General features: G+C 45.7%; 1 protein-coding gene across 1 annotated transcript in view; it reads left to right on the top strand.

Annotated features, from left to right (window-relative positions):
- The first annotated feature begins 213 nt into the window (after positions 1-213).
- Positions 214-13330, top strand: part of GALNT17 (polypeptide N-acetylgalactosaminyltransferase 17) — a 117121-nt gene continuing 104004 nt past the window's right edge. The window contains exon 1 of the mRNA XM_081173015.1: positions 214-2453. Within this exon, the coding sequence (XP_081029141.1) occupies positions 2216-2453 (238 nt within the window). The 5' untranslated portion in view covers positions 214-2215. The remainder of the gene's footprint in view (positions 2454-13330) is intronic.

A 13330-nucleotide genomic window follows, 5' to 3' on the forward strand; every position in this document is an offset into this window, starting at 1 on the left:
ACCTGGGCATTTTCAGATTAAACTGTGCTTAAGAGGAAAGCTGCCCGGCTGGTTTAAAAGTTGGCAACCCGCAGGGGTGGGCGAATAGAATTAATTTCGGCAAAAAACGGTGTGCGCCTGTGTCGTGGTGTTCAGAGACCCTAACTCCTAGAGGTGCGGGGTGTGTGTGTGTGTGTGTTTAAAACCTCCACAGAACCCCTCTCTTTCTGTCTGCATGCAGCATTTGAGAGCATCATTTCAAGCCCGGCCTCCAATCGCGAACCGGTGGCCAATTCCCCTTCTTTTCCCCAGCCCAGGTTTTCTTTGCAACGCCTCCTTTGAGCCATGCAAGGGGGATTTTGTTCTCCCCCTTTCCTCCGAGCACAGTGAAAGCGGATGGCTCCAACGGCGGCTGCGATGGGAAGCTGCGGCCGGGGAGCGCAACGCACGACCATCAGCCGCGCAGGCACCGCCACGATCACCACCATCGCTGCTGCTGCTGCTGCTTCCTCCTCCTCCTCCTCGCTCGGGCCCCGGAAGATCCCTCGGAACAGCTTCGTGGAGGCCACGATGACCTGATTTCCCGGGGTACCGCCCCCCCATCCTCCTCTTCCTCCACATCCTCTTCTCCAGCCTCGCCACCATTTAGATATACATCCTTTGCGCACCGGAGGCAAGCTGCGGGGTGGGGTGGGGGTAGCCGCAGCACCGAACCCCCCCTCGGCGGGAGAGGGAATGCGCGTCTGGCGAGCCGGCGAGGGGCTGCGACCAGGGAGGCGAGAGCGAAAGCGAAGAAAGGCGGCGGAGGGTCCTATTATTAGCAACACCTGCTTCCGCCTCCCCCCCCCCCTTCCCGCGATGCCGCTTTCACATCCAGAGCGCAGGCGATTCCCATTCTAGCTGCGGGCGCTGCGCCCTAAAGACCAATTAAAAGCATCTCAGAAGGGGGTCCAAGCGGAATGGGAACGGGGGGTTGCTGCCCTTTGCTTCCATCTTTCGCCTCCTTTTATCCGTATCTTTGTTAAAGTCACTTTCTCTCCTCTTCTGTCTCTCTGCAGATTCTCCCTCCCCCTCCCTTACGAAGTCTTTTGTCACTGTCTGCCTGCACGTTTCCTCCCTCTTACCCCCGCTCCGCATTTCCTAACAATTAGGTTTTTTTGAGCCCTTAATTCCCACCCAGGTTCCTAAAGTATTGGGAAAGAGAAGCGAAGAGACGCGTGTTTGTTTGCTCTTTCGCCTTTTGGAGAGACTCGGTGCGCCCCTGTCTACCCCCACCCCAGTTGTTGGAGAAGCAGGATACAACCTTTCTTGGGGGAATGTCATCCCTCTCACCACCTGGTCCCCTTCCTAAAGTCTGGAAGCGTCCCAGTAACCCCTCTTAGGATTCCTCCCCCTCTCTCCCCCTCTGTGTCTCCCCCTCCCTGTGAAAGTTATACTGTATTCTCTTGCCATTCTTCCCTGTTTTCTGTCTTGTTTTTCCTGCAACCTTTGAGTCCCTTGCGAACTGAGCCGATGGTGTATTGGATAAGGTTCTTCCTTGTCCAGCTATTGCTTTATTTTAAAGGACCACAAGGGTTGACCCACAATCCTGGGGCCTCCTTCCTTGGGACACTAGGATCTTCTGCTGCCAAGTAAGTTCCATTTCAAAGACCACGGGAGGAGTACAAAGCCTCTGCAACGAAGTTGAATTGTTTCCTTCTGCAAGAGTTTCCATGCAAGTCTGAGCTGTTTGCCTTTCCGAAATCCAGTAGCATCAAGGGGCTCTCGCTGGCAGGTAGGGGGGTGGGGGCAGCTGCTGAAGAGGTCTTCCGGTATCTCCTTCCAATAGGGATTGGAAACTCAAAGGACATTTTCAAAACCTCCCTGCTTCACTGGGACCTGCAGAGAGCAATGGTTGGCTTTCTTTCCAGGAGCAGGTGCACCTATTTCTGGAGTGGCAGAGCTGATCTGAACTGCCTTTCAAGATTATCGCCACCTGCAAACATTTGTCGCTTCCCCTTGCTGTGAATAGCCCAGCTGTGCAATCTGGAAAAAAAAGGAGGGAGTCTTCCCACAAGGACAAGCTGATGGGGAAATGTGTTCTCACCTCCTCCCTTCCTCCTCCTCCTCCTCCTCCTCTTGCTCCTAGTGAAAGTAGCCAGAGAGCAGGTCATCCGACTTCTGCTTCCACCCTTCTCCTTTGGTTATTGCCCAAGTAGTCACCTGAGTTGCATCTCCCACTTTGGGCAGTTCTTTGATGGCTTCTCTGAGGAGAGTGAAAGTCCTGCTGGTCTTAAACTTGATTGCAGTTGCTGGGTTCGTCCTCTTCCTGGCCAAGTGCAGGCCCATCGTCGTGAAGAGTGGGGACTCCTTCCACGAAATCCACCCCAGGGCAGAAGTGTCCAACTTGACTGCCCGTACTGGAAACCCCATTCAGGATGCAGTTTTGAAAAGGCTGTCACTTCTCGAAGACATTGTCTACAGACAGCTCAATGGTAGGTGTGCACCTCCTTTTTCTCCTCCTAATCTAGAGGAACTTGCTTTCTTTTATCTGTACCTCTGCTATGGTTAGACCTGCTTTAGGCTGCAGTGCAAAGAATCTGCTGGATAATGGGGGGTGAATTGGGAAGATAATGTAACTAAAGGCCAGTGTGTGTGAGAAGCATGGCTAGGGCTCCAGGTTCCACCCCTGGTACCAGCTGCTTGAAAGATCAGATAGCAAGTGATGGGACAAGTTCCTATCTGAGGGCCTGGAGAGCTGCTTCCAGTCAAAGTAAACGATTCTGGGGCTATATGGACTAATAGTCCTAATGGTATAAATGCTTAGGACAACTATAAGGCATCATGGTGCATAGTTAAATTATGGAATTTGCTCCTACAAGAAGCAGCGATGGCCACCAACTTGAATGGCTTTGAAAAAGTATCAGACAAATTCATATAGGAGAAAGCTATCAGTGGTTGCTGATGGGTATGTTCTGCTTTCACAGTCAGAGGCAGATTCATAGAATTGCAGAGCTGGAAGGGACCTTGAGATTGATATAGTCCATCTCCCTGCAATGTAGGAACTTGCAACCTTGGCATTATCAGTGCCACACTCTAACCAACTGAGCTATCCACTCAGATAGCTGTTATCTGTGGGCTTTCTGTGGGCATTTGGTTGGGCACTGTGAGAACAGGATGAGGAACTAGGTGGACCCCCTTTGACCCAATCCTGCAGGTTCATCTTATGTTCTTAACTTCCAATGTTTTGAGAAGAGGCTGCAGCCCAATCACAGAGCACTTGTGTTGCTTGCAAATGTTCCCAGTTCTGCCCATGGCCTATTCAGATTCAGACTTGCATCTAAATCCCTGGAGAGCCATTGGGAGTCGGTGTACATCAAGAGGTGTGGAAGCTGTGGCCTTCCAGTGATGCTGGACTGCAAGCCCCCAACAGTCCCTGGCACCCATGACAAATAGAGATGATGGGAGCTATAATCCAGCATCTGGAGTCCATTATCTTCTTCACTCCTGATCTAGGTGGGCCCAGTGATCTGACTTGGTAGAAGACAGCATTCTATGCTCCTATATGTTAAATCCTGCACACACTCTCTTTTCCTTTGAAGTCTGGTGAGGTCTCCCAGATGTTAACAAAGCATTCCAAGCTTGAAATGAGCAGGACATGTTCCATGAGTTGAAGTAAGATGTGTGCTCTGAAGTGTGGTGGCTGCCTTCCTCGTATGTTTTTGTAGATACCTACTGCCTTCACTACAGTCCTCTTCCCCTCCCCACTTAAAATCATCATTGGGAGGGGGATTATCTGTACACACAGTGGTTTCGACATGTGTTATCTCTGTGCATGTGATTGTGTGAAAACCCAGCACAATTGCCTACTTCTGAAGCACAGAAAGCTTTAGAGAACCTCACCAAGCTTTCAACTGCAGCCATTGTGCGTTTGCTTTTTTTGATGCGGACTCCCTACAGGCAAAGTTAATGCTCACTCTTTGTTGCGTCTGTTGGTAGCAAAAGGGGAGGGAGAATCTGCCAGGAGGCAACTATGTTCTAACACTTCAGCAACTTGGCAATAGAAAGGAAGCTACCCTGGAGTAAAACAGATTTACCTACCCTGGAGTAATGGCTTCCAGCATGTGTTCCTCTCCCCCAGTCCTGATAAGATAATCACTCAGGTGTGATTTATGGAGCACTTTTTTGAAATGCCTGGGGCCACAGCCCTATGTACACTTAAGGAGTGGGGGTTAATCCTGAGTAAACATGTACAAGTTCTGCCTCCATTGTCGATGCAGTTTGCCTCTGAGTACTAGTTGCAGGGAATTCCAACTGAGGAGACACGGGTGGCGCTGTGGTCTAAACCACTGAGCCTCTTGGGCTTGCCAATCGGAAGGTCGGTGGTTCGAATCCCTGTGATGGGGTGAGCTCCTGTTGCTCTGTGCCAGCTCCTGCCAACCTAGCAGTTCGAAAGCATGCCAGGGCAAGTAGATAAATAGGTACCGCTGTGGCGGGAAGGTAAACAGCATTTCCATGCACTCTGGTTTGTGTCACGGTGTCCCCTTGTGTCAGAAGCAGTTTAGTCATGCTGGGCACATGACCCAGAAAGCTGTCTGTGGACAAACGCCGGCTCCAGATGAGCACCACAACCCCATAGTCGCCTTTGACTGGACTTAACCGTCCAGGGGTCCTTTACGTTTTACCTGATTGTGGGCTTCGCATGGGGGTGTCTAGTTGATCACTTTGGGAACAGCATGTTGGAGTAGATGGGCCTTTGGTTTGATCCAGCAAGTACCTCTTCTCTTAGTTATTTTATGACCTTAACCATGTGCTAAGTATTTCCCCCCTGTGTGTGTGTGTGTGTGTGTGTGTGTGTGAATTCTGGGATAGTTGTGATTCTGTCTTGGCCCCCATCCATTTCCTTTGAAACCCTCAACAAATGTCTCTGTATTAGAAAGCTGCATATGAATAATAAGGCTTTACCTCAGAAGGGAGGGGGCCAGTCTTGACTTAAGCCTGTCACTTTCCCCCTTTGTAATACTGTAAATTAGATTGTCCACATTTTCAGACTAAAGTATTAAGACAGGGATGATGGCGACACTATTTCTCTGTAGAAAAACACCAGTGGGGTGTCTAGGCAGCTGTACCTCACAAGAGATGGAATTTGGAGCGCACGGTCACATCACAAAGCAAACCATGTGTTAACAATCCAGATGGAATCCAGAAAGAAAATAATAATAATAATAATAATAATAATAATAATAATAATAATAATAATAATAATAATAATTTATTATTTACAAGCCTCCCATCCGGCTGGGTTACCCCAGCCACTCTGAGTGGCTTCCAGCAAATTAAAACACAATACAAGAAATCCTTATAAGATTTTGCTGAGGAAACCGAACAAAAACAATGTATGATTTGAAGAGAAATGAACAGCGGTTTTTACCTATTTAATTCAGGCGTGGTGCATAGCAGGGAGACATTCAAACAAACATACAAAGGAAAGAGTCCCTCAGAACTACATAGCCAATCAGGGAACATGTTACCTCAGCAAGCATCATGCCACTCCGCCTGGTTGCTAAGAAACACCTCCCTCGCATCAGCTGACCTACTGGAAACAGAATTAACCATTAAGTTCCGAACTGAATGATCTTTGCTGTTCTGCATCAACAAATTATGTAGGTCTTGTTCATGCCATTTGTCTGCTACTATATAACATGAAGTTCTGTGGACACCTAGCAGGATTTTGTTTATGAAAGGTCAACACCTTTTGCATGATGCCTCCTGCTAGCAGGAGGCTGGTGTGTTAGCTCAGACTTCAGTGGTTGCAGTCATCCGATCAGAGTCAACAGTACCATGCCTCAATGGAAGGCCCCGCCAGATGACTTATTTATAGAGCATTCTTTTATTCTCTTGCACAAAGCTTACATGGACGTTACATTATATCCAGCCTTTAGTCAACATTTGTTCTTTTTTTTTTTTGTTTTGTTCGTGGGATGGTTATATCACAATGGGCATTCACTTTCATTTTATCCTGATTCACTTGTGGGGTGTTCACATGCCTTCCCAGTATTCATTCATTCTTCCCACGCTTTTAAATCCATCTGGCTCCAAAGCACTGAGGGTCAGATTATTATTTCTTAAAAGTGGTTTTGTTGTACTAGGGCAGATAAGTCCAACCGGTCAATCGTGATCTACAGGTAGTTCACTGGGTGTCCCTGGTCAATTGCGGGTCAATTGAGTGATCCTGGGCAAGTAATCTTGCGTTTCCCTCCCCTGATGCTAGTTCCGTCTTCCTTCACTGCCTTAGCAGTGTACAGTGGCGTCGTTGGCAACCGGAAGTAATGTTTGCTTTAGTGCTGTGTGCAATATTCGTCGTTGAATAAAAAAACCCTCAGCAACTCTGGATCCCCCCCCAACCAAATCCTAGGGTGCCATGGAGGCTTCAGCCCCTACAAAAAAATATTTGAGGGGGCCAGGCACCCACAAAGTTGATGGGCATTCCCATTCAAATGGTGTGTGGGCACTGCATCATGTGATGGATTATGTGGGGCAGGGCTTACCTGGCCCCCATAATATTTTATTCAATTGGGTACCCCTGAGAGCAACAGAGCCCTTCCACCCACTTAAACTCTATACCCAAAGTTCCAGTAGGCACTTGATTCTCTCTTGCCAAATACTGATAATCTGGAGGTGCCCAGACACTGTGCAAGATCACCTCCCAATGTCTTCCATTTTAGGCTTAATATGCCTGAGCAGCACAGCATCATGGTTAGAGTGTTGGACTAGGACCTCGGAGACCTGGGTTCAAAATCCTTGTTGTTGTTTAGTCGTTTAGTTGTGTCCAACTCTTCGTGACCCCATGGACCAGAGCACGCCAGGCACTCTTGTCTTCCACTCCTCCCATAGTTTGGTCAAACTCATGCTGGTAGCTTCGAGAACACTGTCCAACCATCTTGTCCTCTGTCATCCCCTTCTCCTTGTGCCCTCCACCTTTCCCAACATCAGGGTCTTTTCCAGGGAGTCTTCTCTTCTCATGAGGTGGCCAAAGTATTGGAGCCTCAGCTTCACGATCTGTCCTTCTAGTGAAGCTTCATGATCTGTCCTTCAAAATCCTACTTGGCAATAAATTTTGCTGGGTGACCTTGGACCAGTCACTGCTTCTCAGCCTAATGTACCTCACAGGGGCTGCAGACAAAAATCTTGCCCAATTCTTGCATTAAAATCACCCAGGAGGATAATTTTTTCCTTCTTAGGCATCTCTGATAGGATGGTATCCAGCTGAGAGTAAAACAATTTTTTGTTAATATCTTCATCGGCATCCACTCTCTCAAGGCAAATCTAAAAATATATAGTATAAACAATGACAACTGGGAAACACTGACCCATGAGCGCTCCAATTGGAGAACAGCCTTTACCAAAGGTGTCATGGGCTTTGAAGACACTCAAACTCAGGAAGAAAGGGAGGAACATGATAAGAGGAAGGCATGCTTGGCAAACCCTCACCATGATCAATTCCCACCCAGAAACCATGTCCACACTGTAGAAGGATGTGTGGAGCCAGAATTGGCCTCCACAGTCACTTACGAACTCACTGTTAAAACCATGTTCATGGAAGACAATCTGACTTGGCTACGAGTGATCGCCCAAGAAGAAGTAGAAGACCACTTCACAGGAGGGCTGTGGGTATTCATTGCGGAGGTGGAGAACCATGTATGCCACCTTGAGCTCCTTGGATAAAAATGTAAAAATAAAATATAAATAATAAACCAGTAGTATTGCAGGCGCCCAAGAGGATTTTGCACAATACCTGTTGTGATCACCTGCTTTTCAGAAGCAGGTAATTTTCCTAATCTCCAAAGTTTCAGGGTCATAGACAAGATGTGAATCACAAAATTTATTTGGCTAATAATAATGATGATGATGATCATATTGATCAGGGCCCTGATGCAGATAGGGATTTTAAACTTCTTATCTGCCTCCTGTCCCAGCACCATCACCCAGGGCTCTGATCCACACCGTGACTCCCATGTTTGCAATCTCTGTTTTAAAGAGCCCACAGCACAATTGATCCCCAGTCAGAGGCGCTCCCCATCACTTGACCCTTTACACTTAAGACGCAGAGGGATTTGGGAAGATGACTTGGGGCTTTCTGCAAGCGGCACTCACTCAGATATGTTTTTCTTTATGGTTTCCATTTGACAAGACGCATATGCAGCTTCACTGTAGTAAAACCTCTTAGCAGTTTACAAGAAATATTAGCATCAACACGGAAGAGTGTTAAAAACAAGGAAGGACGTTTGAAGAGAATTAAAATTAAGAAAACAAAAATTGAAATGCATTAACCTTATATATGTCTGTGTAGGCTTGTCTAAACACAGACAAGGCTTGTCTAAACAAATAATGTTTTAGGCAGCTGCAAGAAAAGTGTGCAGTGAAGGTGGTTGCCTGCTGTCAATCGGCAGGGAGTTCCAAAGTGTATAGGTTCTGCCACAGTTAAAGATTGACAGCTGAGGAATGAGCGTTACATGGCACCTGTAATAATGTCAGTTTCACAGATCAAAGTGGTCAAGTGGGCACATATGGGGCAAGGTTTCCTCCCCTCTCTTCAGTTTTCTCTGATGCACCTGTGGGGTTTATTTGTGTGCAATTTTAATATTGGCTTCATTTACAGGTTGGTGATGTAGGTGTTAATATTTTATGTACCGTGTCCATGGAGTAGAGCAGCAATTTCTGATTACCAGAAACGTCATGGTGTTGGGGAGAAAAAGATGGGGATTGAAGGGATGTCAAGTTTCTGAAACATCACTCCTCCCCCCCGCCCCACAATGTAGTGATTTGTACCTTTTGGAACAAGTTAAACAATTCAGCAATACGTATGGGTCACCCCTGACAGCTGCTAATTAAATCCTCAAGCTACATTTCTTTTTATGGCACAGTGGAGATATTTCTATTACAATCTCACAAGGTACAACGCTTTTGAGATGTAGGGAGGGAGCTTTAAAGCTGCTGTGTGGGATGCAGGAACATGGTTGGAAGTTGTAAGGAATCTAGGTGAGAGATCTAATTAAAAGCTGACTCAAAGGCCACCAGCTCCACCCTCTCTTCTTAAGCATCCCCTATGGATTTGCAAATTGAGGCGTGATCTTGATGCCAAGCGCTGTTTTTTGATAGCTTTGTTCCTTGCAGAGCTTAAAAGCAGTTTGCTGTGTGCACTGGAAAAAAACAAAAACAAAAAACAACACCCCACCACCTTTAACTTTCTGTGCAGTGTGCCTGAACTTTAGCTGTTCTCTTATTGAGTTTTGAGCATTAAATTAATGCATGGTTGCACAGGGACGGAATGGTGTTTTCTTTGCGAATCGGCTTGGCATTTCAGAGGAGAGGCAATCATCCTGTTGATCCTTGTTTATACATGCTCATCCGCCATTACAATGATCCAACTGTATTTTACAAAGAAGAGGTAGAATCTAGGAAAGCAAACTTCACTGGGACCAGCTCACACCAGGCTGCCATTCCGTAAACTGCAATGGGAACTGGGAATCTTTCAGAAGATGAGAGATTGTTGATTTTAGTGGAGACTACAGGGCCAGTCCTATCGTTAGTCATTTGGTGGGAAACTCTAGCACTATAGTACAACAGAAGTTGAACAAAACAACAACCCCGGAACATTTTTTATTTTAATGGGAAATACACCTATTGCAAACACAGCAGTATGCCCACCTTCCCAAATGGTTTTGAAAACACAGCTACCGTATTTTTCGCTCTATAAGATGCACCTAGTTTTTGGAGGAGGAAAACAAGAAAAAAAATATTCTGAATCTCAGAAGCCAGAACAGCAAGAGGGATTGCTGCGCAGCGAAAGCAGCGATCCCTCTTCCTGTTCTGGCTTCTGGGATAGCTGCGCAGCCTGCATTCGCTCCATAAGACGCACACACATTTCCCCTTACTTTTTAGGAGGGAAAAAGTGAGTCTTTTAGAGCAAAAAATATGGTATGTATAACTGCCCCTATAGCATCATGGGCACCAGGCATGATGGATTCTCAGTGAAAAGGACACAAGGAGAGGCTCATAGGCATGCACAATTTGTTTCCATCTATCATCTTTTACTGGGTGTTTTACTTATTATTATTATTATTTGAGTGCTGCCTGCTCTTGTGAATGGATTTCATGTTCTGAGTTTCGAGGGGGGGGGGAGTGGAAAACTGTTCGCCAACCATATTGTTCTGGTGATCAGGGGCTTGCAGACTTATGCGGTTTGGAGCAGAATGGAAATGCTTGCTAGTGCTTCACAAGGGCAAGAATTCACACAGGGATGCTCTGGATGAATTCCATTGTGTATTGTATATTTCCACTTGTGTGTGGATTGGTGAGTTCCATTTCACTTTTCTCAGGCAAGGCTAAGTAGCGCATGATGTAAAAATGTGCTCCACCAGCTATAAAGATGAATATTCTTAAAAAACAAACAAAAAAAAACTATTGCAGTTTTGATACCTTGTGACTTCTATATGTATGTTTACATCTGTGATCTAGATGCTGGATAATTCTTTATATTCCATTTATAGCTCACCTATTTGAGCTTTTGTATTATGTGTGCATGTTCGAGTTCTTGCTCACTTCTGTTGCTCTTGCTGGTTGAGGGGGACAATCAAGTTCTTTTGCACCTTGACTCAGGATTGGACATTTTTCTTGAATCCAGGCCCATTTCATTGGAAGCTTCTAATGGATGCTGCTATAAAATCCTTCCACTTCCACCTGCTACGTACAGTGAAGTTACTTCTGTGGAACTCAATGGGCTGGTGTCCCTCACCATTATGCTTGCCTTTGTGATTACATACTACTACTACTACTAGTAATTTATTATTTATAACCCGCCCATCTGGCTGGGTTTCCCCAGCCACTCTGGGTGGCTTCCAACTGAATATTAAAAACCGAATACTAAAAACAATACAGCATCAAACTTTAAAAACTTCCCTAAACAGCTCAGTTGTCTTTTAAAAGTAAAATAGTTGCTTATTGCCTTGGCATCTGCTGGGAGGGCGTTCCACAGGGCAGGTGCCACTACCGAGAAGGCCCTCTGCCTGGTTCCCTGTAACCTCACTTCTCACAGCGAGGGAACAGCCAGAAGGCCCTCGGCGCTGGACCTCAGTGTCCGGGCTGAATGATTCATTTAGGCTCCTTTACAGTCTTTGTGTATTCCACCCATCACATATATAAATACTTAATCATTGTATTGCATCATAGGTTTTGTAGTCCTAATAATCCTAAACCAGCTTTTCCTCCCAGCCTCTCCTACTGAGTAATGAAAGTTGAGGGCCAGGTGATGAGAGTGCCATGGAGCATCCCAAAAACAAAAGCAACTGCATCAAATAGAATCACAGAATTCTAGAGCTGGAAGGTCATCAAGTCCAACCTGGTGCAGGAATCTTAACTAGATCATACATGACAGATGTCCACCCAACCTCTGCTGAAAAACCTCCAGGGAAGGAGAGTCCACCTGTGGGAGTTTGTCCCACTGTCAAACAGCTCTTGTTATCAGAAAGTTCTTCCTGGTGTTGAGTCAGAATCTGCTTTCTAAGGAGTGAGACTTTGCACCCAATGGTTCAGGAAGGAATTGGGACATCACTCAATAGCACTGTAACGCCTCCTGAGTTCCAGGTTTGGTCCAAGTTAGTGCTTACGTATATAGGTGCTGGAAACTCCTTTGACCAGGCAAAGGAGCTATAACCCGTTGCAGTAAAGCAGGAGAGCGGGGAGCTGTCCACAGAGATTCTGCCAGGGACAGTGCTGAAACCAGGCATTTTTGCTGCCCTGTATTCAGAAGCCCTGCCCGGTTCTCTTAACATGCATTGGGTCGACTTTCAGAGAGAGACAACCTCTTGCCTGTTGGCTCCTGTGAGCCATGTGCTTGGAGTGATGCATGTCTACAAGAAACAGCAAAGCACGAGCATTTTTACAGAACAGGGGAGCCCATACTGTTAAGACTGTCTCAAAGGGAGTTAGGATACGGCTCTATCTCAGTTTTGCCTATCAGTTTGCAGACTGTAATACATTAGATTCTCTCCAACTAATTTGTAGTAAGGACAGACCAATTGAAACTAATGGCCCCAAGTTAGTCATGTCCATTAGGTTCAATGGGTCTGAGATCTGCCCTGTACATAAGAACAGCATCTGTCAAATTTATTGAAACTGCCTCTTTTCTAGGGAAGTTTGAGTCAAAACTGCTGCTTGCACTGTTTGCTCTTGCACTGATTGATTGGCAGTCTGACATAAAGCTTCTTTTCATTGATACAACTTGTTAGGACAGTGGTTGAAGCTATTGAGTGCTATAGTGAAGCATAAGGGGCTGGCTCAATGAGTGATGGTAGTTCAGCCCATAGAAAATAATGTGAAAATTAGATGACTTAAAAGGGTGATTACAGGGGGAATGCAAAAGGATTGGACTGTCAGAAAATATTAACTTGAATAGCCAATTAATCCATCTATTTTTGACATGCAGGGTAGTGCAGCACACACGTTAGGGCTAAGAAGATCTAGAAATCCCAAATAAATACATTTATCTAAAATGGTTATATTCGTAAGCAATGGTGGTTTGCAGAAATTAAAACTGCTGTGATGCCTGGAAAGGAACACATCATTTTTAGCTTTTTATATCATTATGTCCATGTTGTACCTGGTTAGATGTGTGTGTGTGTGTGTGTGTGTGTGTGTGTGTGTGTGTTGCTTCTTCTATTTCCCTTCAAGCAGTTCACTCTTTTTGCAAAAATTCTATTGATAAAAGAGGACTAAAGCATACATGGAGCCATATAACAGAACGAACTCGGAATAGATCAAACCCAGCAAGATAAATGGCATACAGAGAGTACAACGGCAATGTGTACAATCTGCAAAGCAATATAATCTCCATTTAACGTCACATTTAGATGGAATTTGCCATTCCTGTGTTTGTTTTGCCATATAAGTTGCAAGTAGCCATCGCATGGCTGCAAAGTCTACTGGATCCATATCTCCCTGAATAACCCACAGCTGATGATTCAGTTTTTCATATATGGAAATAAAGACCTTTTAAAACCAATTTGTATGTAAAACCAGCATATGTAAAAGTACCCTGCCAACCCTGAGCTGTGACCAAGCTGTTGGTGACCAACGGATGAGTAATCAGAGTTTTACAATGAACATTAGCGTTCCCACCCACAAACAGAGAGTGTAAGCAAAGCTGAGGGTCTAGTAAGATTCTTCAATTTCCATCACCACTAAAACTCAACTCTTATTTACATGAATACAGTCCCCCTACACATGGCAGTAAGTGCCCTGTATGCTAAAACCCCACCAGTACTGCAGGGAGGGAGACATGTTTACAAAACATGATTCAGGCACACTGGAATCA

The sequence above is a fragment of the Podarcis bocagei genome, assembly GCF_964188305.1.
Source record: "Podarcis bocagei genome assembly, chromosome: 15".
NCBI classification, from domain to species: domain Eukaryota; kingdom Metazoa; phylum Chordata; class Lepidosauria; order Squamata; family Lacertidae; genus Podarcis; species Podarcis bocagei.